Source organism: Botryllus schlosseri, chromosome 9 (genome assembly GCF_051294905.1).
Source record: "Botryllus schlosseri isolate E-star chromosome 9, Bs_hap1, whole genome shotgun sequence".
NCBI lineage: Eukaryota > Metazoa > Chordata > Ascidiacea > Stolidobranchia > Styelidae > Botryllus > Botryllus schlosseri.
This window is the reverse complement of record NC_137244.1, coordinates 24,888,529-24,913,913: the sequence shown is the minus strand read 5'-3', so window position 1 is coordinate 24,913,913 and position 25,385 is coordinate 24,888,529. Positions and strand designations below refer to the sequence as shown.

General features: G+C 41.3%; 2 protein-coding genes across 2 annotated transcripts; one reads left to right on the top strand and one right to left on the bottom strand.

Annotated features, from left to right (window-relative positions):
• Positions 1-411: 411 nt before the first annotated feature.
• On the top strand, positions 412-25,385 carry LOC145446347 (tectonic-like complex member MKS1). The gene is made up of 13 exons (XM_080324615.1): positions 412-435; positions 511-629; positions 1,834-2,026; positions 2,659-2,742; positions 3,303-3,499; positions 12,393-12,521; positions 12,871-12,978; positions 13,113-13,218; positions 14,976-15,156; positions 20,252-20,374; positions 21,145-21,398; positions 23,054-23,252; positions 23,984-25,385. The coding sequence occupies exons 1-13, from the start codon at positions 415-417 to the stop codon at positions 24,166-24,168; spliced, it is 1,899 nt and encodes a 632-aa protein (XP_080180741.1). The 5' UTR covers positions 412-414; the 3' UTR covers positions 24,169-25,385.
• LOC145446342 (dihydropyrimidine dehydrogenase [NADP(+)]-like) lies at positions 3,787-7,761 on the bottom strand. Its single transcript, XM_080324607.1, has one exon. The coding sequence runs from the start codon at positions 7,360-7,362 to the stop codon at positions 4,279-4,281; it is 3,084 nt and encodes a 1,027-aa protein (XP_080180733.1). The 5' UTR covers positions 7,363-7,761; the 3' UTR covers positions 3,787-4,278.

The window sequence follows — 25,385 nt, the reverse complement described above, 5'->3', positions numbered from 1 at the left end:
CTCTGATTACATAACCTCTTACATGAATCAGCATATTTTCAATGACATCACTATTTCTCATAGCTGCGAATTGTAAATCAGATACTTTCAATGATTCAAATTGGATATGAGACAAGACATTTGTTGGGAATACAACTGCAATACATAATTTTTGACAGTCGACGTACTAATCATGTTATTTCACAGCAGTTATAAAAATATTACCTTTGCGAAAGTAAATAGTGTTTGACGTCACTGCTATCGTTCACAGATCACCACGCAGCTTGAAATAAAGAAAAGCAATCACTCAAAACAACTTTGGATTTGTAGCCTGGCGTATATTATCGAATTTAAAAAGGTGACATTCGATACTAAACTACTAATATTCTGGGTCAGAATGGGAACCAGGGAAGGATGGAGTAAATGCCCAGAAATATGTTATATGAGATGACTCAAGTAGATGATATTAAAAACGCCTAACTTGTCGGAGATGCTATAGTTTATAACCAGCGAACCCTTATTTTGTTTCAGTGTAATGACGTTAGAAGATTTTTGAGACGATACTCTGAAATCATGGATAAGTTCTATGAAAAAGATGCGGGTGGGGCTACCTATCGGTCTGGAGACTCTATCAAAAATCTTCGCATGAGGTATTGACTGCTAATATAGTAAGAAGAGTGAGAGTGTTGTTTGCAGCATTTAAATTTCCCATCCTAGTCTTCCTCCACATGTTTATTATACATATTCCTCATCATGAGATATTTATTTCAATTATTCCAGCTCGTATACATAAAAATTGCAGTATTTGAAAGTGAAAAATCTGACAAATTTATATCATTTGACTACTAAACACTTCCACTGAATACCAGACCACGATTTTGATGTGCTGACTGTGCCTACTGACCTATGCCACATTCATTGCCACCGCTATTCCTATGCTATTCTTTATTTCTTTTTATTCAGTGTGCATGCCTCCTTTAGTCCTATTTACGTGATCTGGGCCAATGTGGTTGTCTGATTAAAAGGAGCTTCGAGTAGTTTCGTCAACCTCTTATCTTTTCATTTTATCGCAGTCTTGTAGTGATTCGATCTTATGAAAATTTCAGCATACTGAATCTGAATCTGACCAACTTTTACCCATACTAGTCTACCGGTATACACTTTTACATTTTCTTCATTTTACCAATAACACTAATACTTTTAGATTTGGCACATAATATATGATCATTGATCAGATATGTTCCTTCTCCTCTTAGGTTATAAACCTATCCATTTAAGAGGTAATCGTCACAATGGCTTTAATCGATTGTGCAAGCTGTGATAAAAATTCATGTCAAGTCAACATATAAACATTTTGTACTGAATCAATACTAGTTTGCCCTCTATTTTACCGAACCACGACCTGACATATTGATCTCGTCTTCTGACACCTGCCACCTTTTTCATCATCTTTTCTTTTATATTATTTTCCTTTACTTTTCATTCAGTGTGCATGCCTCCTTTTTTATATCGCCTTGGCTAGGTGGGTGTCTGATATCGAAGACTAACTCCAAGTTGTTTCGACACCTTCCTATCTTTCATTGTGTCGCAGTCTTGTTGTGTATTGAAATAATGAAACTATTAGCAATGAATTTAATTGGGTTTCAATTTTGATGAGCTGTTCGGGACACATAAAGGCTGAAAAGAAAGACACGGTCTAAAATTAATGAAGCGAAATGAAAATTTCTGCTGCATCAAGATTTGAATGCTCAATGTACAGTACACATACCTTTAAAAATCCTGATGTGCCGCAACCATAATAGGCTTATACATTGTCTGATGCAAATCAGCCTATTATGTATTGACTTTTGACAGCATTACTCTGCAACGTGTTAGCCCTGCGATCTTGGGGTTCCTGACATCAAAGACTAACAGCTCTGGTGAAGATTCCTCAACCGGAAATGAATCACAATCCACTCCGAATTCTACTAAATTAAATGAACACGGGCAAATGATATTGGATGAAGAGAAGCTTCTTTGCAGCTGGCAGCAAAAGCATTTTTCTGCTGTGAGTGTCATTATTATGTCGAGTAGTTTTCATCACATTTGTCATGGTAGTTGTGCAGTGCATTTCACCCATTATGGGATTGGTGTCCACTGTCCAGTATATGTATAACATCTCAACCGGCTTGCAGGCTGTCGCGCATTGGCCTATGGGTTAAGTGGGAGTGGTAAAAATAGGTTGTTGATTGCCGCTGATTGGGAGTGTTAGAGATGCTTGTCTTATGAACAGGGATCGATATCCCTGCTTATGAAACACTGTTCCTTATTAGGGATGGGCAAATCGAGTCAAGTAATCGAATTCGAATATAGTATCAATTGCTATAATTCAAGTCGAATAAGTAGAAATTATGATTTTTTGAGTTACAAAATGATATACCACTTGCCCCTAAATTATTTTATCAGCATTAGCTGTAGTTGGTCCATGTAGTCATCGTCGGTAACCAAGTAGATGTAGAAGTAACATTGTAAGTTTCTACTCAAGTACAAGCGGAAGTATTCAAGGCCCGGTTTTGCCTGAAAATTTAACGCTACCAAGTAGAAATAGTCTAAAGTCATAATTAGTGGGGGTAGACTAAACCTGCATGAAATTTTGAGACTATTCAATTGTCTTAATTTGAGCTCCTTTTCTACTCTTAGAGAGAATTTACCCACTACAGCACCGCTCCTGCAAGAGGCTCTGTGCAAGACATCAAATATTTTGGAGAAGTTCAAAAGCTCAAGGTAACATTGAAAGTCTAAAATTGATATGATGATACCATGTCACATCATATTAAATGTACAGGGCCCTAGATATCTTGGAAGTAATTTCGCATTCAATTTCCGCTGGCGATTTTAAACTGTCAGTTTTGCGGATAATTTGGGTCCATTTCTGTGCTACGAATAGATATTATCTTGGCTCAATAATTTAATACTGCTGTGAGAATGTATGTCATGTTTTAGGTCGTGTTCAAGATGTATTAAGATTGGTGCTAAGAAAAATTATTCACCTCACCATTATGTGAAGGTTTAGTTCCAAATTGACTACTTCCTACCAAGCATTGGAGTACCGCTTGTGTGTAGAAAATGAACCCGAAATGACCACAAAGAATACCAGGCCACACATCATTTGATATAATGAAACATTGTTACCGGCACATGATATTCTCATGACAGGCAAGATGCTGGTACATATACTGGAAAAAATCATTAGATCTTTCAGTATACCTTTACTGAATTTGAAAGTCATCACGATACCTCCGTATATCTGAAATTTATCTTTCCAAAATCACATACATTTCCAGAATAGACGAGGCAGACCCAACAATCGGTTATTTACGTTCTGTGATGAAGATGCATTCGCACCATCTAACGAAAACATCCCAGCCATGACAAATTCTGAAACTGAAGTTCCGACGTACCTAGCAACCAATATTGAGGGACTGCGTAAGCGAAAACCAGCGTCAGGTGTTGGAAATGCATTATCATCGAAGTTGAAACAGTAAGTGAATTCATCAGTTGGACTATTAGTATTAGCCGTAAAATAAATTGGATTGATGTAGCCGTGTAAACTGATTATCATCAACGACGTAAATGCATACAATGGCTGTGACGGTGTCTTGCAAGAGGCTTACTATTCCTGTCATAAATATTGCTTTCACGACAACATCCATTGCAGTACGGTACAATAACACATTTATTAAACTCTATGACTTTTCAAGCCCCCCTTTCAAGAGTTCTGTCTTAGTCAATCGTCCGAATTCAAGTCTGTCAGTAAACTCGCCACTCTTGCATAATCATGAAGTTTAATGTACAGTATTGAGTATATAGGCTACAAGCAAATGTTGTGGTTTCAGTAAACAACACTACCAGAACAACCAGAATTAAATGCAGTTTGTAAAATTCTGTGTGGCATGACTCGATGGACAAAAATAATGCTACTTATTTTTATAACTGCAAGAGGTAGTATTACATTTTCGTCAATGCATAATAATGGATTTCCACAAAACTAAATGGCTAGATCACAGAGCTGGCTGCAAAATAATTGATTTACTACAAACGTATGGAATGTTATTGGAACTCTATGACTATGTGATGCAGACTGCGCCACCTCGTAACCTTGTAAGTCAGCGCCTATGGATGCAGATATAAACACAAAAATGATCATAACACTCCACAAATTTATGTGATTCTATCCAATTAAAGGTGAACTGGTGATCATCACTTCATACTGCACCAACCCAACTCAATTTATCGGTATCCTTATAGGTCTTGTACCATTTATGTTAGCACTGCCACACTCAGCGGTACACCTCTGTTTGGCTCGTACGGTGTTGCACGCTCCACCATCTTGATGCAGTCAATAATCGGACAGACACTGGTGCACAGGGTACAACCGGTGCATGATTCGTTGATTTTAGGCAGATGCGTTAGCGGGTCGAACTCAATCGCTTGATATCCCGAGTCGTTGCAGACCATGTAGCACTTTCCGCAGTTGATGCACATCTCCGGGTCAATCAGCGCGACGACTTGTTCCTTGTTGCTCAAGTCATTGTAAGTTCCTATCATGGGAAGAGCTTTACCGATGACGTCTGTAACAGACACTACTCTTCTCACTGCTGCAGTTAGAGGTCTTTCAACGCTGGGTAACTGCCCAGGATCCACTGCTTTTTTTTCTGCCGCGATTATTCTGTCGCGCTCCTTTTTGTATGAACCAAAATTTGGAAGATCTTTACCGATAACATCAGAGATTCGTTTCACATTTTTGCCAAGCTGATGTACTGGCGTCGGCGGTGATTGGCCGTCCCATGCCTTGAATTCAGGGGAGGAGCCAAGGTATAGCAGCGTCTTCAATCCTGATATGTAATCTTGAACTACAGTAAAGTCTTGGTTTTGAACAGCGCTGCAGACTTGAAGTACACTGGCTCCAGCATGGAGATATTGTAGCCCAGCATCTGCAGAATCTATGCCGCCTGTTGCTAATATCGGATAGCCGGGCAATGCACGGCCAATTGCTGACACTGCTCGAAGAGCTATGGGCCTGATTGCGTTCCCTGACACCCCACCGTAGGTTGTACGTTTGGCAGATCCAACCCTTGGCCACGCACTTCCATTGGAATGGAGACCCATTAATCCGGATACTGTATTAGTGGCCGTTACCCCATCAGCACCGCCTTCTTTTGCGGCTGTCGCAATATTCACGATATTAGTCACGTTCGGAGTCAGTTTGGCAAAGAACGGTATTTTTGTAGCATTGCGCACCCATTTGCATATGTTACGAACCAATTCAGGGTCCTGACCGCATGCTAACCCCATGCCTCTCTCCCCCATACCATGAGGACAGGACAAGTTGAGCTCAAGAGCATCCGCACCGGCATCGACGGACATGCGTGTTAGCAAAGTCCAGTCATCTTCACTGTAGCCGCACATAATGCTGGCGATGAGGATTTTCTCTGGAAAATCTCTTTTCAATTCAGTGATGCTCCTGCACCAGTATTTGCAAGTTTTTTCACTGATCAATTCGATGTTCAAAAACGATCCTTGACCAGGTCCGTAAAGATGGCCAGAGGTGGTGCCGCGGACGATGCGTGGTGATACATTTGTTACTATATCTTTCTCGAGTGAATAGGTCTTTGTCAACGCGAATCCCCATCCTTCTATGAAGGCTCTTCGAATCATTGCAGATGTAGTCGTAGGGGGAGCGCTAGCCAAGCCAAACGGATTCTCGAATTTCAACCCACACATTGTAACGCTGATGTCTACCGAGTCAATGTCAGTGAAATAATTAGGTAGGGCAGGCTTGTCAGACACTTCTTTGCCATCCAACTTTTGAAGGTATTTATGCATGAACCATGATGCAGTTTTTCCGTCGTTCACAGATTCAACTGTAGTATTTGCCTGACCTGCCAAATCTCCACCACAGAACACCCAAGGTAGATTAGTTCCCATCGTGTCATTGTCGACACGAGGAAGGCCGTACGAGTTGAATTCGACTGGTTTGAGTGCGTGACACACTTTCTCATCAATGAGAGTGGAGCCGAAAGCAGACAAGATGTAGTTTGTCTTCAACTTTGTAGTCTGATCTTCATCCACGATCCAGTTACCTTCATCATCTTGTGTGGTACGGGCGAATTCCATCCCTGTAATCCTACCGTCTTCACCCTTCATGACCTTGAGAGGTGATAAAAACGGAAGAAATTCACACTTTTCTTCCCTAGCAAGCTCCATTTCCTCCGGAACGGCACGGATGTTGCAGAATCCTTTACGGAAGACGACGAATACTCTTTTTGCTCCACAACGCAACGCAGAGGTGGCACAGTCGAATGCAGTATCACCGGACCCTAGTACAATAACTGTTCCACCGATAAACGATGGTAGTTTTTGACTGCAAGCGCACATTCCAGGTTTTGACCCTTTAGCAACTAAAGGAAGAAATTCCTTTGAGGTATAGTAGCCGTTGTCTTTAGTCAGACCCTCGAATACCGGTATAGTTTTAGGCTCTGGCAAGCCTATCCCGAGAAATACGGCAGAGTATTTGTCTTCTTCAAGAGACTTTAAAGTAATCGATCCTTCCATCAGTGGCTTTCCAAGCTCAATCTTCACGCCCAAGTCTTTCATCTGTTCGATCTCAAAATTCACGACATCGTAAGGCAGCCGAAATTGCGGTATTTCCGAAGTGCTCAATCCGCCTATGTAGTCCATCTTTTCATATATAGTTACGTTTGAGTAACCCAACCTCGCCAGAAACGTAGCACAGCTGATACTCGCCGGCCCGCAGCCCATAAGAGCTATTTTACGCTTGTACGTGGGATCGTCGCGGGTTTGCGCTTCAATCTTAGGATCGCGAGCCTGTCGAATTCCCATATCACGAAATATCTCGGTGGCAAACTGCTGCAACCCGCCTATATTGATCGGACCTTCCTCCGTTCCAAACAAGTTACAGCCGCCCACGCAAAGATCACTTGTGGGACATACCATTCCGCAAGTCAAACCGAGTGGGTTGTCTGAGAAAATTTGTTTCGCAGCACCGTAGTAGTTCTTGTTGGCGATGCTGGTGATGAACGCCTTGATGTCAAGCTGAGTTGGACAGCTTTTCTGGCAAGGCGCGTCTGCGCATTTTAAACATCGAGCTGCTTCTTTCAAAGCGCCTCTTTCGCTGAGAGTAGTATGCTTGATGTCATCGAAGTCGTTCTGCAACGGCTTGCATGTTGAACAATTCTTGTCCGAGTTTCGCTTCCAGTGCGTTCTGGCGCGTTTTGTAGCGACAGTCGTTGTTAGCTTGGCGTGTTCGGTCTTTCGGGGATTGAGTGCTAGTATGCTCTCAATATCTGGTAAATCTTTGCTCAAATCGTTAGTAACGGGCATTGTATTGCCAGCCTATTTTACCATCACACCTGAAATATATACAGACACTGGGATCGATTCTTTCTACTTAATGAGTTGAATACCTAGAAATCCCTATCAGCACGACAATTGTGACGCAATAAATCTCCGATTACATCACATGTTCACATCTATGTACTTCGAAATTCGGAAACCAAGCAAACTGAAACCCATTTACCCTGTGCAATCAGCTCGATACTACTTACGAAGACATTCGTCACATTTACCTTCGGAAGGTTGTCATGATGATTTCTCGTGAAGTCGTGATATCTATCAAACGGAGGAATAGTGATGCTTTTTTGCTACTCTAGGTAGATACGTGAGCTAGCCCATCATGTATAAACTACGACAGGCTTAATCGATCTTTGAATACCTCTGCATGTCTACAATCTACATATCTCCTCATATAGACCGGTAGCATATGCATTTAACGAGAAATATATGATAAAATTAAACTGAACGGAATTATTCAAATTCCGGGTTAATACGATGACAGCCGAATGGCACGTAAAGCTTTATAATACACGCTGTGTCACAGAAGTTAGCTCTGTAAGCCTATCTACCATTTTAGTGACCACAGGCTATGTTTGTTTTCGCAAATAGTTCATAATTCCACCTATTGACTTCCATTACATGATTTCCACGAAAAGTAACATGCGGCTCCCGGCCCGGCTGTGGAAGTGGTAGCCTTATATCGAGACTCGACGCAGCTTGCGCAATGCGCAGTATGCAGCCTGTGCTGCTATGTTTGCAAAAATCCTTATCACGGGTTACCTTAAATATGCCGCTAGTAATGCAAATCGCTGACTGCGGCGCATGATCGCAACTTAACTTTTCGTTGTCCGACTCCGTGAAGGAGAGAGGAGGCGGAGGAGATATAGCCTGCGATTGAATAGCAACTTACAGTTAGGACCAGAACTGAAACTGCGACACGCCTCCATTTTATCAAGACTCTCGTCTCACGTTAAGGCTATATCAAGTTATCACTTCGACATTGTGGTGACACTGCAGTCGATTTTCGACATCGGACTTTGCTCAATGCTCAGTTTTCCTTCGTCAGCGTAATTATGCATGTCACAATTGTCACATGCCGCGACCGCAGCTTGGCAACATCGAACATACCTCAGTGATTCGATTATGAATCCAGTGTTCGAGTATCACTGAATAATGTCACAACAGTAAGAAAGATGTGGGAAGTTCAAAGATGCACCTTTAGATTAGAAGTAATACTAGGCTCAGATTTGAGTATCAAACCGCGAAACATCTGCAAAAGCCCTCAGCACCGGCCTGTTGCTGCCAACTAAGAACCGCAAATCGAGCTTATTGTTTGGGTCTTCGCGGCGTATATAAGCCTGGCTGTCCATTGTCTCCGCGATTTCCGCACTTCTTCAATGGCGAAATTGGATACTAGTTCACAATAGCGAATCTCGCTTACTGTGTCACCTAACCAGAACTGTGCGATACGGCGGATTGATATTGACACAACTTAGTAACGGGAAATACACCAACCCATATCATCACAATATTAACCAGCCGAACCGACATCGATGTTTATCGAGTACATTCGTGGCTATCCGAGTTTAATCCAGTTCTTAGATATTTGCGGTAAAGTCAATTCTATGCCTTCTCATGAGCACGGCACGAGAATAGCAAATGATGTACATTGCACAGCTAGCTTGACTCGCTTCGAGCCATACATATCTCCTGTAGCATTTCCCGGAAATCAAGAAATTAGATTTGAATTAAAATGAGAGCGTAGGCACATCACAAATTAGATTAGAATTAGATTGCGAGTATTTCGCTGTAATTAGTCTAATTAGATACCTTGAATTATGTCAAGTCTGCCTGCCTGGCGACACAACTCACGCCAAACAATCCAGCGTAACGGAATTTTTAAACCGCGCTTTGACACACAAGCTATTAAACATGCTAGGTTGTTAAGGAGACGCACATATTCGCAACGCAATAGTGACCATTATTTCCTGCCTCGTAGGAAATCCCTTGCTGTCGTGCAGCGAATTGCTTTCTGCAAAATATCTTCGGCGCACGCAATTGCTTTTCAAGTCGCCCGTTAATGATCGACCTATACCGCAAACACTCGCCTATCAACAATACGGCAACGGTAAATACGTTGGCCAACGTCCCGGCGCTAAACTCGCAGGTCTTATCCGCAATGCTTAAGCAAATCTTGCTTTTGCTGACCGTGAAGTTATACCGTCAGCATATGCTGCGCGCGACAAATTCGGCGATGATCAAATAGAGCTTCCGCTCCACACATACGCTTCAAGGATTAACTTGATCATCAAGCAGCGCACACTCTTTCCAAATTAGGGTTATGCAAACTACGATTCCAATCCACATACGTCACAGAAGAAACTTAGATAACTGGATAATAATTCAAGCTGTCTAATTGAACTAATTAGTGCGAAATGCCGGTAAGCGATTCTATAATCTAATTTGTGAAATGTTTCTATACTCTTAAAGGGGCACTGCGCTCTAAAAATGATGTGGTCTCAAATTGAAGGTAAAAGCGAACAAAAATTTTTGGCCCCAGCCATTTCCTTCAGAACGCCACCGTAATGGAGCTGCAATTTATTGAAATTTCTACAAGACCACCTGCCGCGGCTGCTTAACCCGTTACATGGCACGATGTCTTCATCGTCGCACTTGCTCGGCGCGATAAGGCAGTCACGCAGAGAACGAAACTTAGACACATTTCCTTCATAACATCAGCTAACAACTATCTAAATTTCGTTCTCTGCGTTACTGCTTAATCGCGTCGAGCAAGTGCGACGGTGAAGATATCGTGCCATGTAACGGGTTAAGCAGCCGCGGCAGCTGGTCTTGCAGAAAATTTCAATAAATTGCAGCTCCATTACGGTGGCGTTCTGAAGGAAATGGCCGCGGCCAAAAATTTTTGTTCATTTTTACCTTCAATTTGAGACCACATCATTTTTAGAGCGCAGTGCCCCTTTAATACAATTCTAATCTGATTCCTGATTTTACTGAAAATTTTTTTTTTTTTCAAATTTCTCTCGCTCAATGATAAAATTGTCCAGTTGCCTAAAAAAATGCTAGACACCAAATTTGGGTCGATTCCGAGCAGTAAAGGCCGTGCAATCTTAAATTGAAATTTCAATCATTTTTTAAGTTATAGTATTTACGGTGAAAAATTTCGACACTTTGATATGACCAAATATCGGGTTCCAGGCATGCCTGAAGGGAAAGCGATGCATTTTTCACGCGTTTGTATCTTGATAAACGCCTGTGATCGAGTTTGGACGATGAAATTGCTAATATATGAAAAATGAATACGTCACTGATAACCTGGAACTGGAACTATATTGGAAGAGCCCCGTGAAAACGATAGTGATATACATCACATGTGAATACTTTCGTCACTGAAATCCGGGACCATAAAGAGAAAATAAATTGCCAAACAGGTAAAATACAGTAAAATATATTTCCCAGACTAGATGCGATATCTTTTGTCGCACTTGTGTGAATTTCACGTAATCAGAGCAAATGAGCTTTCGGGTAACAGCACTCCGCAATAAAGCGCATTGCCGTATTATTAGGCTAAGTGAAGACAATTGTATGGAAAGACAATAATCAATAATCTGGATATAATATTTTCATCCGATCAAGACACACACAATGCGATAAGACACCATGCGATGTAACGAACATAGGAAGGTGCAGAACGACGCGCGGCCTCTTAAACTGACATCCACCACGGCCTAGTGCCCAATGTCACAGTTCCTTTTTCAATGTCCCATTCCTTGCAAGTGCTTTCTTTCATCTGGTCTTTTTTCACCAAATCTCGAGGATGATATGAAGTGGTTCAGAAGAATTATAGATAGGGAAGATATATCATCATTATTATCAACCAACTGGTAACATGACATGCCTCAAGCATCCCATTATTGGTCGGCGCGAGTTCACTACGGTACATATAAATGGCCTATGATGATGCAGATCCGCTAAAATTCGAAAATAATGCCGCAGCATTGGTAATGCGCCTTGTGGAGGTATATAGGAGTCGTGAAAAGCAAATATCATAACGCTTTGCGAAGAAAACAGCCAAAACGTCGTTAAATCTACATCGGCACGTCAAAAGATACCTTCAGGTATCGATATTGACCTGGGAAATATATTTTGATGTATTTTACCTATGTGTCAGTTAATTTTCTCTTCATGGTGCCCGATTTCAGCCTTGAAAGTAGTTTATTTGCTAATATATTACCATCGTTTCAACGAGACTACTTCAATGTCGTTGACTCATTTCCAGCAAATCAGTGTCAAATTAATTTTTCATTAATTAGCAATTTCACTGTCTCAACTCTATCACAGCCCAGTATCAAGATGTAAACCCGTGAAAAAAGCATCGCTTTCCCTTCAGGCATGCCTGCAACACGATATTTGGTCATATCGAAGTGTCGAAATTTTTCACCGTAAATACTATAAATTCGACAATGGTCGAAATTTCAATTTAAGATTGCACGGCCTTTACCGGTCGGAATTGACCCAAATTTGGTGCGTAGCGTTTTTTTAGGCAACCTGACAATTTGATCACTAAGCGAGTGAAATTTGCAAAAAAAATCGTTATTTTTGAACAACCCAAGCGAAACAAGCCAAGCTCGGTGTACACACAGACATTTGCCATCTCGTGTTTACGAGGATGAACCCTAATTTGATATGAACAGAACTTGATTTATGTTGTGTTTCTTTCCCATTCGGAATATAATTAAATTTCCACTTTTTTTGCAAATTCAGTAGTTCTAATTCTTATCTAATTTGGAAAAGCTGGCAATTTATAGTTCTTCAACTCTGCACTGAGCAGTGAGCCGCACTCTTTTCCAATTTACGGTCATGCAAACCACGATACTAAGCCGCAAACATGTAGAGTAGCAAGCACTAAATATAGATATACTTTAAACTCAACGTAGCCTAGTTGTATGCACTTCTCTGTATCAATATATGTTGGCCACCACATAAGTATGTAACTACAGAGGTCAAAGCGCGAGAGGCCTGAAGATAGTCGTGGAAGAACCGAGCGATGAGTTTCGTCAGCACAATCACGTGATCACCACTCCCGTGCACAGGATGCTCATCATGGCGGATTTAAGCCCAGAAGGCCAGTGAGTTAAGTTCCCTTTCGGTTGTGATATATATGAAACAAATGTGATATATATGGGATATATGTGTGATATATAAGATATACCAGAGGTGCCCAGTAGCTAAGTACTTCAAATTTTACGGTTATGACTTAACTACACTGCTTCTACCGCACAGTTTTCAGTTTTTCTGGCGAAACTAGGCCTAGAATACTGGTACATCTTTTACTTGGCATCATGTACACATCGTAGTTTACAGCCTAGAAAATCATTGCGAACAATGCTTCTTTGTAACAACGAACCCAGCCATTCGTACCGACTTTTTTTCCGGGTCATACCGCAAGCTTGTACGATTTTCTTTCTTGTTTGCAAGGCTCGGACAAGACCAGACCTTTGAGACGTGCCTGTGCGAGATTGAATATGACGAAAACGGAGTGTTGAGTGTGACCCCTGACTTCACGCGCAACAAGCTCCCGTACAGGTGACATTGTCGCGAGTTTGCTTATGTTAAAAGCGTACATTTTTTAATGATCTATTCAAGTTCTGAACCCCAGAAAGTCTCTTTTATGTTAAAATTGCGTTCTCTCGATGATCTCGTTTACTGTTTACAAACAGAGCGGAGACGAGATTGACGAGGGACATCTGGCTGTACAAAATCGACAATGTCTCCACCGCAATGAGCCGGATGGATATACAGAAGGAAGCCAAAGTATTAACACAGGTAGGGTATAGGAATCGTAGCAAATCGTACTAAAGCTATACCGTAGATCAGGCTAGTCAAACTCAAGTTGCGTCGCGGGCCGGATTCAAACCTTCAAATAGCTCGCGGGCCGCACCAGTCAAAATATGCCAAAATATTACCTGAAAATCCATACCCGTGTTGCCCACTTGAATACTCAATTATCCAGCCTACGAATCATAGGGTTCTATTCTATCAACACCTTTATTTGCAAACAATGGAGTTGGCAAATTGTCGATGATTGGTAGGTTGAATACAGGTATATTGCTAAAACAGTTACTTCAACGCCGATATACGTTGGTATATTGCTATGATTGCTTTGTTCTAGTCGTAATCTGACAAACATCCCGTACTGTAGGCGTTGTGAGGAATACACGAGATTTAACTGTAAACGTTGAAATTTGGTCCTATGTTATTATGTTGCTATTCGGGTGTTTCTGGAAGTTGAGGAGCTGCCAAGTCCTCAGCGTGAATGAAGTGCGTCCACAACTATTTTAAATAGACATTTTTGTTGCAATTTTGTTCTCCATGTAGCCTGCATAACTCAGTTTCTATACCTGGCGTTTTCACTTCTGTGAATAACTACATTTTTCCACAAAACTCTGTGCTCAGTGTGCACGTTTTTTCTTCTCGGAATTGTGTGTCAATGGCAGCGACTTGTTTCTGATGGTGATTACACAACACCACTGTCGGCTGGTTATAGTGTGGCATATGAGCAGACTCAACATTTTGTGTCTTTAGGGATTAATAAATGACAGTAGGCTATTTCGTACTAAAATTTACAACATTTGTCATAAATGTGCTGGGTAATTCAGCCATTTTTCAGAATTGCTTCGCGGGCCGGATGAAATCGTCTGGCGGGCCGGATGCGGCCCGCGGGCCATATGTTTGACACCCCTGCCGTAGATTGAGTGATACTTATACATTATACATATACAATACATGCAAATGCATATACTCAGAGGTGGTGAAAGTAGTCAGCGTTGCTACTCAGGTAAAAGTTGAAGTAATGCCGTACACTTTTATTCAATTACAAGAAGAAGTAGCGATTTTCGAGACATGTCAAAACTACTGCAAGTTGAAGTTGAAAATTGTAGTCTGAAAAGTGGGCTGCTCAAGTAACTAGTTTTAAAAAATAGATTCGGTCGAGGGGTCGCAAAGGGTTGTTCGAAAATAACTTATTTTTTCGGATTCCGGGGATTCACTGATTAAATTTTTAGGTGTACCGCGCACCAAATTTGGCCTGATTCCAACTGGTAGATGGGAAAATTTTGAATTTATCATAAAAATAAAATTTTCAAATTTTAGTGTCAACCCCATGAAATTTATTTTTTCATTTGTTTTGTAATAAATTCAAAATTTTCAAACTCCTGTGCGTTCACATCTACCAGTTGGAATCGAGCCAAATTTGGTGTGAAGCGTTTTTTTTCTGGCAACCAAACAATCTCTTCGATGAATTCCCGGAATCTATAAAAAAAAAACATTATTTTTGAACAAACCTACTGATCATTTTTGTTGTTGACTTATGCATGAAACCTGTTTATTACTACAAGTTTACAAATTTGATTTAAAATGAACTGTGAAAGACGCAGATTTTATAATACTTTACGAAGATTATAAAAGATGCTTTCTATGTTGAAATGCCTGTGGACGATATTGTCGTAATTATGTACTTTATAATTAACTGTATAATTGTAAGTATTAATTATATAATTCATTTTTGTTTTGATTCGTTTTAGCTGTACAACAAGCACCAGCAATATCTCACCGAGCTCGTCGGGCAAGAATTTGAAAACGTGAAAAACGGCATCGTGCGTCTTGTGCTGAACGGAGAAATCGTGTCGGCGCAGTCTTTCGAATACGACCACCTGCACGTGGAGTACTTTTTGGACCTGCCCAGAAATTGGTCTTGCGGGGCGAGTAAGTCGTGTTTTACATGCTAAGTTATACTCGCGACAATAAGAGGTCAGCCACACAGGGTCTCAAGTCGAGTCGTTTTCAATTCACCACCGAGTCAAATCCAAGTCAGTGAGTAGAGGGTTGGTCCAAGTCGCAGTGTTGTGACGCGAGTCCGAGTACAATTCACTGTTCAGTTTTGAGTTCAATCCGTTTCAACCCACTTTTTCATCTCTGCTCGAGTGATATAGAATGGCTCGCATTCATAATATCGTAATTTTCCTCAGACCTAACAGTTTCTGGCCCTATTTTCCAAGTATCAGGACTGATAGACGAAATACCAGTCATGTGGTGACTTTACTATTCTTCGAAGTTACAATGAAATGTCGGTCTTGGCCGTCCTAGTCTCGAGTCATATGACTTGGTTCGAGTCACGCGCAATTACTCTGGTACAAGTCGAGTCAACACACAAATTGACTCGAGTCAAGTCATTGTACTCATTTGAAAGAATGACTCGAGTCAAGTAGAGTCACCAAAAATCGTGACTCGAGTCATTACAACCCTAGTAGAGAATTGGGAAGAACATTGTATATATTGTATATTGTGTAAGCTACATTGCATATACGATGGGTCCATCTCAATATCAATATGCTATGAAATCGTATATTGAACCCGAATATTTTCGGCTGACACTCGTCAGGATTAATCGTCCATAACTGCCAACGTTATATATGAATATACTATTCAAAACGTTATTTCTGCTTCTGATAAACTACCAACGATGACTGCTTTGAATGCGAGATATGCCATTGCGGCTCATTCGCGTGATGCGCAGTATTTAGTGTTATGCTGACAAGTATTATCTACTTATCACTTGTCTGTCGAAAGTGATACTTAACGCCGATGTGTCAAGTAATGGAGATAATAAACCAGGCAATCTATAATGTCTGCACGAAGAACGTTAGAGTACGCGGCGTTGTTACCCAAGCATAACTAACGTCATAGATGCCATATACAATTAAATCAGGGGTCACCAACAAGCGGCCCGCGGTCATATTTAGTTCTAAAATATATTTGTTGCTGTTTAAGCGCAAGAGGGCACGGCGAAAAATGGTAGTACTTCGTTCCTGACAACCACTGCACGTAACCTAACAGAATTACCAATCATAACAAGCCGCTAGTGTGCATTTGAAGTGACCGTTGTGCCTCGTAACCACAGGCGCCGAACGCTAATTTTCCTTCGGTATGCGGGTTCGATGACGTCACAATGAAATGACGTCATGATCGGACGGAATTGATAATTAGGATCAATAGCATCAATTCATGAGGGTCAAGTGCATGCATAAATGCCGATTACGCAATATCTTCGTGTTAACAAACTTGCGCGTATGATAAGCTCGTCAACGAGTCCGGAAGTGCTATCAATTAGCGAATCCCTGATCGCTAGCGAACAATTAAATACGCTGCTTATCAACGCGTATTACGTAACCTCGGCGACGATTTGCGCAAGGCAAAATGCCAGAGTTGTTATGGAATCTGTTCTATAATGGCACCGATTTCAGGTTGTTCAAACCTTTCTCGTCTTTTACAACTCAAGCCTTGACAGTCGACACACATCTTCTGATGGTTGTGTTTGGGTATTAGCGGGATTCACTTACGCATGCACGGCGCACGAACAATCGCACATGTCTGCGGACCAGACATGGGGTGATTACTTCACGAATGTAATCGATTGCGATTACGATTACTTGTGAATCCCGCGATTACGATTACGATTACGATTACAGCAAAATCAGGAAGTAGTCGATTACGATTACGATTACATTTCAAAAGTAGTCACGATTACTCACGATTACATTTGTTTTGCTCCTAGAACTAATTTCAGAAGAGATATTGGAATACAATATAAGGCTTACAATGAAAAGATCTAATGAGATAACAACTTTCCTTATAAATCATACGTTATTTGCTTGTTACGTCATAATGCACCTATTGCCCAACTCTATACAGGAGTATTCGTCGCACCCAACGATTTGCATTCTTGCCAGGTCCGTAACTGCCACAACCCAAACTCCCCAATAGGACCAGGAGCGAGCTATAAGGGGACTCAAAAGTATTTCGGAAATCAACATAAATTATTATAGAATATTTTCAAGACAGTTAATTAACTTGAAAATTTTCTTCGAGCTTCCGGATTTAATGTCTCTAAATAGCTTGATTTTGAAATGCATACCTCTCCCCTCAAGAAAAAAAGCATGCATAATTTATAGGAATGGGCATTTCGGTGGTGGTCATTACCCCGCCACGACACACCAAAAGACGTATGCAATTTCGGCCAACATGCAACTCCACAAAGTGCGCCATGGGTATGTGTCTATTGTCAGTAACCGCGCTCTGTGGGCGTAACGAATAGTCCGGTCCTTCCAATCAGAGCCCCAACAATGCAAATGCCACCCGGGGCACTCACAGAGGAATGAAGACGTGACAATTTTGCGTGCGTCTCACGAAAGTTTTCCTTTAGTCTGCTACGTTTGGGCGACTACAGTATCTTTTGATTATATAAACGACGTTAGTTCACGAATTAACAACATACAATAAATTAATTGTAACAACATACTAGATACTATAATTATGAATTACGTGCCCCAGCTCTACCGGTAAATCTGGATGAATAGCAATATAATGCAATTATATACCAATATTATTGACGAAATTCAGTCATCAACTTGAAAACTGACCACCCCATGGGGTCCCAATACCCAGGGTTGTAATGACTCGAGTCATGACTCGACTCGAGTTGCGATTTTTCGGTGACTAGACTTGACTCGAGTCATTTTTCAAATGCGTAAATTGACTCGACTCGAGTCAATTTTTGTATTGACTCGACTTGTACTCGAGTCATTTGCATGACTCGAACCAAGTCATATGACTTGAGACTATAACGGCCATGACAGACATTTCATGTAACTTCGAAGAATAGTAAATTTACCACATTATTTGTATTTCGTCTATCAGTCCTGATACTTGGAAATAGGGCCGAAAACTGTGAAAACTGATGAAAATTACTATAATATGAATACGAGCCATTCTATATCACTCGGGCAGAGTTGAAAAAAGTGGGCTGAACCGGATTGATATGAAAACTGATCTGTGAACATAACGACTTGGACTCGTACTCGAATCAAACACTATGACTCGGACTCGACCCTATACTAGCTGACTTGGACTCGGACTTGATTCGAGGGTGAATTGAAAATGCCTCGACTTGACTCGAGTCTGAACTATAAAAGTGAGATTGACTTGTGACTCGGAACATTGTGACTTGGTTACAACCCTACCAATACGAACGTTTGGAGTGGGGGACGAATTGCTGTTTTGGTCCTGATTGTACCTACAGCACACGCTAACATGGTGTAGAAGCGGTTGGCTGTGGCGACACGTAGAAATGTCGAGTGAAGAATTGTGAAATAACGATTGGCGCCCGTTTCAAGTAGAGTCATATGAGAATAAGATAACGAAAGCTTAAAATTCTACCTTTCACTTAATACATATACCGCAAGCTACGGTTACGAGAAACGGCAAAGAACGACTCGGTTATGATCAGTGTTCCCTCTAAGCTGCGCACGTGCGCAAATGCGCATTGCTGACACGGTCTCTGCGCACAGAAAATCTAAGTTGCGCACAAAAAATCCGAAGTGATGACCTTTTTTTAGTCGTAACGCACTGTTGTTCAAGTGTCTGTGCAGTGACTTGGTAAGTGTGCGCAGACTTGTCAAAATTAGAGGGAAAATCGGGTATGATATATATCAGCAGCTGCTGATTTTAACCATCGTAATGTTTTATTTGACGAGTACAAAATGTACACAATACATACGTATACTACATAGATAGGCCTACTACTCGCCAAGCAGCAGCGGTCAAACTGCGTTTAACTAAACATAAGCAAACATAAATACATAAGTTACTATTTGAAACTAGGCAGAGTGGTGATTATTATCTTGCTGCGAGGTAGGGGCGTCTGGAGTGTATTGATAACCTGATATACAGCATGGCTTACACTGTTCTAACAAACACAAAACAATCTACATCGAATATATATTTACTACGTGTGGATACTTCTTACGCAAGGACTAGCAAAGCTAATACTTCTGACGTAATAATGAGCAGTGGCGTTTGAAAATCAACCGTTTGCGCTATCAATAACCTGGTCTAATATCTATTCCTTGTTCACGAATGTTCGGTTATGTCATATTCCTTGTACAAATAAAAAGTAATCGTTCTTTCACCAAAAAATCGATTAGATATGTGAAGTAGTCGATTACGATTACGATTACTTTGGATTTTTTTCGAATGTAATCGATTGCGATTACGATTACTTGAAAATGCTGTAATCGTCGTAATCGATTACGATTACTAATCGCGATTACCCCATGTCTGCTGCGGACATTCGATGTCATTCAGTTTGAACAGCGATGTCACTCTTTAATTACAATCGCTAACCAGCAAACACCTAACGGCATTGTCACCAAGCCATCGAGAGATCGGAGCCAACGCATGCTAGGCTCTAGACGCGATAGTTGGCCGCGATGATATCTTTCGTACCAGGCCTGTGGCAGATGCGATCTCGTAGGCAAGCGATAATATCGTGTGCGCCAATGCAGATGCGATAGTGCAGGCGGCGATGGTACAGTTCGGACCGGGCCTACTGCTGATGTGAGTGAAACTAGGCTTGTTGGAGACGCGATAAATCAGGCAAGCGTCCCAAGCGATGATTGCCGAGCGCACGGCAATCAATGACATAATTTCGCGATCATCTCAGCGGGAGGTCGCGTCGCGTTACATTGTGCACAGACAAATCTCGCTAATTGGCGACGCGCTTGTCGCTAATTGGCCGCCCGCAACGGGTTACCTCGCTCACGTAAGCGGTAGCAGGTAATGTCGTAAACGGAAATACATTGCGATTCGTTCTAAATAACACAATCGGGGATTATGCAGATACATGCCAAACCGAATTCTAGGTATGCCGCATACCTAAAAAAAATGTCTAGGTATGCGTGGCATACCTTGCATACCCAGGTTCGGCGCCTATGCTCGTAACTGTTATCTGTTTCATTCTCAGCCAACAACCTGGCCGGGTGCACGCATTCCTGTGAGACGAAACTCGACAGGAATATCGAAGTCGCGTACTTCTGCCACCCGTTCAGTTACGACGCGTATCTCGTACTAGATCAGTCTGACGACGGTATGATTTTTCGCATCTGTTCAATTGCACGACCAGATATTTCTAGGTCTGATTCAAATCTAATCTGTGAAATGTGTCTATGCACTCATTTTAATTCAAAACAAATTTCTGGTTCGCCTGAAAACGCTACAGGAAAACTGTATAGTGCGAAACGAACCAAGCTTGCTGTACAGTAGGGCTCTTCAAAAATGACTTTTTTTCTCAAATCGTACTGGCTACTTGATAAAATTGTTAGGTTACCTAATTCAAGCCTACACACAAAATTTGGTTCAATTCCAGCCAGTAACCGCTTTGCTACAGGAGAAGAAAGTTTCTATTTAATATATAAAAATATATAATGAAAAATTTGAAAATTTTCTGTTCACCCCATGAAAGTGTTAGGCTGTCTATAGAAACGATGCTCACCAAATTTGGTTCAATTCCAACCAGTGGAAGCGGAGTTATTGCCAGCCAAAAATTTGGATTTGAGTAAAATAGTATTTACGGTGAGCACAATTATAATAAATAAACAAAGAATCGGTCACCGTAAATACTATTTTATTTGTTGTATTTCTTTCTCATTCGGAATTTGGTTCGATTTTCTAATTTTTGCGAATTCAGCAATTCTAATTCTAATCCGATATCGAAAAAATGTGCGGCTATACCAATTCAAATCTACCTTGGAAAAAATCTGTGTAGCTATAATTCCTATTCAGATCTAACTTTGAAAAGCTGAAAATTTTCTAGTCGTCCGACAATGGTTGAAAGCTCTAAACGTCGCTCTCACGCAGAGGCGCCACAAGAATGGCCGAAGATCTTCGTCCAAGTGATATCTTCCGATACGTGGGGCCGACGCAGGGCCGAGGGTTACGGGTATATCACGGTGCCTACCGCGCCCGGACATCACGTAGTGAAGGCGCAGTGCTGGCGACCAATCGGTAACGCCGGCCAAGAAGCGGTGACGTACGAGCTGAGAAGGTTTTTCATTGGCAGCGCGGCCGAGTTGGAAGACAGCACGTACTCGGCTGTGCCGAGCACGTTTGAGGTATTGTTTTACTCTACGAGACACTTCGCTTTTCTGGAAATATCCCTGCTTTGGGTGTTTGGTAATTGCTCGTGATTTTTATATTACGTTCAAGTAATTTCATAATGTGTCCTAAATATAGGTAGTGGAATTCGTGCTGCATAACAACAATTAGGGTTGCATTTAAAACAAAACTGTTTAAAACAACGCCTTTATTTAAAACATGTTTTTTATTGTTTTTTTAAGCCATGACGTCACGAATTTTCAAGTGTGACGTCATAGTGGATTGACATTGACAATTGAAAATATAGGGTAAATATAGCTCCTCAGACGAAATATCTGTACTAAAAATGTTGAACCGACTATTTTGAGGGTTACAACAATCCCATATCGATATATTGAAATGAACCCGAATATTTTCGGCTGACACTCGTCAGGGGTAATCGTCAGCTACTAGTAGAGAATTGGAAAGAACATTGTATATCAACAATCGAATCACAAAATATGACGTCACCAGCATGAAATTTCAAATGAGAGAGCGTTCAATGTACTATTTTTAGATGGTACACTAACTCCTATTGTTGACATAGTTTTGGTTGGTGTATTTTGATAAAAGTCGACTCCAAGGCACACAAATGGAATTGTGAACGGCCCCGCCCAACGATTCGAAATCGGTCGTCTCGATAATTATTCGCACAAATCGGATTATCGAACAGATATTTGCCGATGGCTGGATTAATGGCCTTTGATCGATCAGCATCAATCTTAAGCTATCTGCTATTTCAACAATTTCATTGCTGTGTCTGATTTCAAGGACTACTCCACGTCGTTTCGACACCTACTTATCTTTTCATTGCATCGCAATCTTGTGGTATGTGTTGATTGTGTGAAATTCTTAATAATAAACTGTACTTAACTGAACCAAACCGAAATAAGGCCTTTCGTGCTAGCGATAAGAGCCCGTAGTCCAGTGATGCCAGTCTAAAATGCTGTGTTGCGTATCCCTGCCTACATATTTCCGAGACGATTTTGATTCCCTCGAGACCGGCCGGTCGTATCGTTGCTCTTATTCTCGAAACTAATGTCTGAAGAGACTCTTCGAGGTGCAGTACTTCAATATGCATTTAAATAGTTTATTTATTCTGATATAAACCCGGATATTTTCGGTTGACACTCGTCAGGGATGATCGGATCATGATTGTTGATATACACTGTTTTTTCCAGTTCGCAAGTAGTTGCTGACGATCACCCCCGACGAATCCCAGCCGAAAATATTCGGGTTTATTCCAACATCAATTCCATTTGTGTGCCTTGGAATCAACTTTTATCAAAATACACCAACCAAAACTCTGTCAACAAAAGGAGTTCGTGTACCACCTAAAAATAGTAAATTGAACGCTATCTCATTCGAAATTTCATGCTGGTGACGTCATATTTTGTGATACGATTGTTGATATACTATGTTATTTCCAATTCTCTACTAGTTGCTGACGATTACCCCTGACGAGTGTCAGCCGAAAATATTCGGGTTCATTTCAATATGAATATACTATTTCATTGTATATTGAAGTTCTGTACCTCCAAGAAGCTCTTCAACATCAATATGTTGTTCAATTGTAAATGAATGTCTTTCCGTTTGTGTCACTTGTCTAAGATAGCTTTTCGCTCTGTTTCAGGGCAAGGTTTTGAACAAGTACGGCGTGCGAACGGAGTCCACCGGTTCGGTTACAATCAGGATCAACTGCATCACGCAAAAACAGCCGGACGCGGTCGCCAGCGACGTGGTAACCGACCACGTTAGGAAGCGCAAGCAACAAACCGCGTTGCAACTCGCCAAGGGGAAAGCGGCCAACGAAGCTATCCACAATGTCATGGGTAAGGACTGCGACTGCTGTTCATGATCGCGCGCAGAGGTCGGCAAAGTAGTCATATTTGGAAATCAAGTAGAAGTGCGTCTTGTAGTGTCGGTACAGAACTACTACAATTGAATAATATATTCGTATTGAAATCAACCAGAATATTTTCGGCTGACACTCATCACGGGTCATAGTCAAATTGAATTGAATCCGATTCTCTACTAGTCGTTGACGATGACCCCTGACGGCCCTGACGTATGTCAACCGAAAATATTCTGTTTTATTTCGATATGAATATATCTAGTGTCATATTCCAAGTGAGTATAAAAGTATTCTAGGCATAGTTTTGCGTCAAAAACCGAAAACTGTTAAGTAGACATGGAAGTAGATTACTCCCACTTCGGTTTAACACTTCTCAAAGGTAAAATAACTCGCTTCTTGTACTTTTATTTGGTAAAGTAGGATGTAGAGTTAGGGTATATTTGCATTGTAGCGACTCTCCAGGGTGCGCTCTTCTCGGTTGATCATTTGATTGGCTTGATAACCAATTAGCGCTTCTATCCGTTGCCTTTTCAATGTATTGTGTACATGTCGCGGTAGTTTTGGTCGCAGTTACTAAAATCGCTCGCAATGAACGCAGCTCCGGCTCTACGCATATACGTAATGTGTGTATAAGCATATGCATAATGTATATATATAACTCCATGTACGATATAGCGTTAGTATGATTCGCAACCTTTCTTCAATCAGACGCGTTTCTGCGAGCGAGAAAGCGCATGCAGTCGGCCAGGGAGTCTGTTCCCGAGCACATACGCAACACTGTCGCCGACAAAGGAAAAGCGCCGCCCGCTACAGACCAGTTACAGAAGCTGAGCGACGTCCTATCCGGCAGGTCGACTTGGAAACCCGCGGACGCGGACGAATCAACGTCATGAGAGCCTTGCCGTTTTGCGGCTGACAGCTAGCGCTGGCATGCTAGATACTTGCGATTTTTCTGATGATTTGCTCAGCGTGGAATGTGTCGGAATTTATCACTATTTATTGAGTTCTATTCATGTGGCACCAGGGCTAGGCATAATATCAAGTGAAGCAAAAATCAGTTGTGACTTTTGACGACAGTCCCTGATTGAAATCGAGAACGCAACTGTGTAACAATTGATTAAAAATCTTCAATCGAATCTTGATCGAGATCTGGCTCTCTAAATTGCATTTCTGGAAACGTTTTAGGGCCCGTGACAGCGTACACTTTTATAATCTATTGTCTGTCTCTTCTCTCAATTTTTGGTAGTCGGCGCCGGCATTGACTGACCCGCCGCCGGCTTTCTTGCTTTGATTTGCGTACGAAACGACCTTATCCAAGCATGGTCTTTGAATGGGATCCATTTGCTGGGTTTGGTTGAACGCTGACATGCCTACGTTTCTTCGGAAGAGTGTGCCGTTTTGTTATTTTTTCAACTACCCTACCCCACAGCTAATCCAAACCCTAACCCAGAAATTTACGATTTCCCGAAGCCTAACCCCCACCGTAAATCTAAGCCTTACTTAAACCGCATCCTTACGATAGGGTGTATATCCAGGTAAACATCACTTTCTGGTAGCAATTGTGCTTTCACGCCATTTAAATGGGTGAATATGAGTCAAATACACCATTTCTTAGAGTTATGTATCACAGGGGTGTAGTGCGTTCTCTTCTACTGTATCAACCAAGAAATTCCGAAAAGGTGCTCCACGTGAACACACCCCTGGGATATATCTTCATTAGGATTGTTGTGTTTACTAATTTCCACTCATTGCAAGGGGTGTGACAACACAATTATAGGTATCTGAAAGAGTCGTTAACATGATTTACACCACGCGCTATGGTGGACATCTGATAAATGCACCTATTTCCCCCCCATAAATTTACAGCACACGGACCATACGAGGTATCGATCAGATTTGTAGCATGTATGACGGTAATAACACATTCTTTAATTATTGATTGACGGTTTCGTAAGTCGTTTCGCGGAGACATATTATTAGCGAAAAAACGATTCGTATTGAATGCGGGATGGCATTGCTATTTTCAAGCTGTAGAATTATTCTGCTTTCTTTGGTCGTTTCTATCGGAGAAGATGTGATGCGAATATTTTGTAATAAAATCTATGAACTA

Excerpts from the sequence above, each read along its gene's own strand:
- LOC145446347 (XM_080324615.1), top strand. The coding sequence starts at position 415 with ATGTTATATGAGATGACTCAA. Across the intron at positions 15,157-20,251 it reads AAATTGGTCTTGCGGGGCGA|CCAACAACCTGGCCGGGTGC; the intron begins GTAAGTCGTGTT and ends TTTCATTCTCAG. Across the intron at positions 21,399-23,053 it reads CTGTGCCGAGCACGTTTGAG|GGCAAGGTTTTGAACAAGTA; the intron begins GTATTGTTTTAC and ends GCTCTGTTTCAG.
- LOC145446342 (XM_080324607.1), bottom strand. The coding sequence starts at position 7,362 with ATGCCCGTTACTAACGATTTGAGCAAAGATTTACCAGATATTGAGAGC.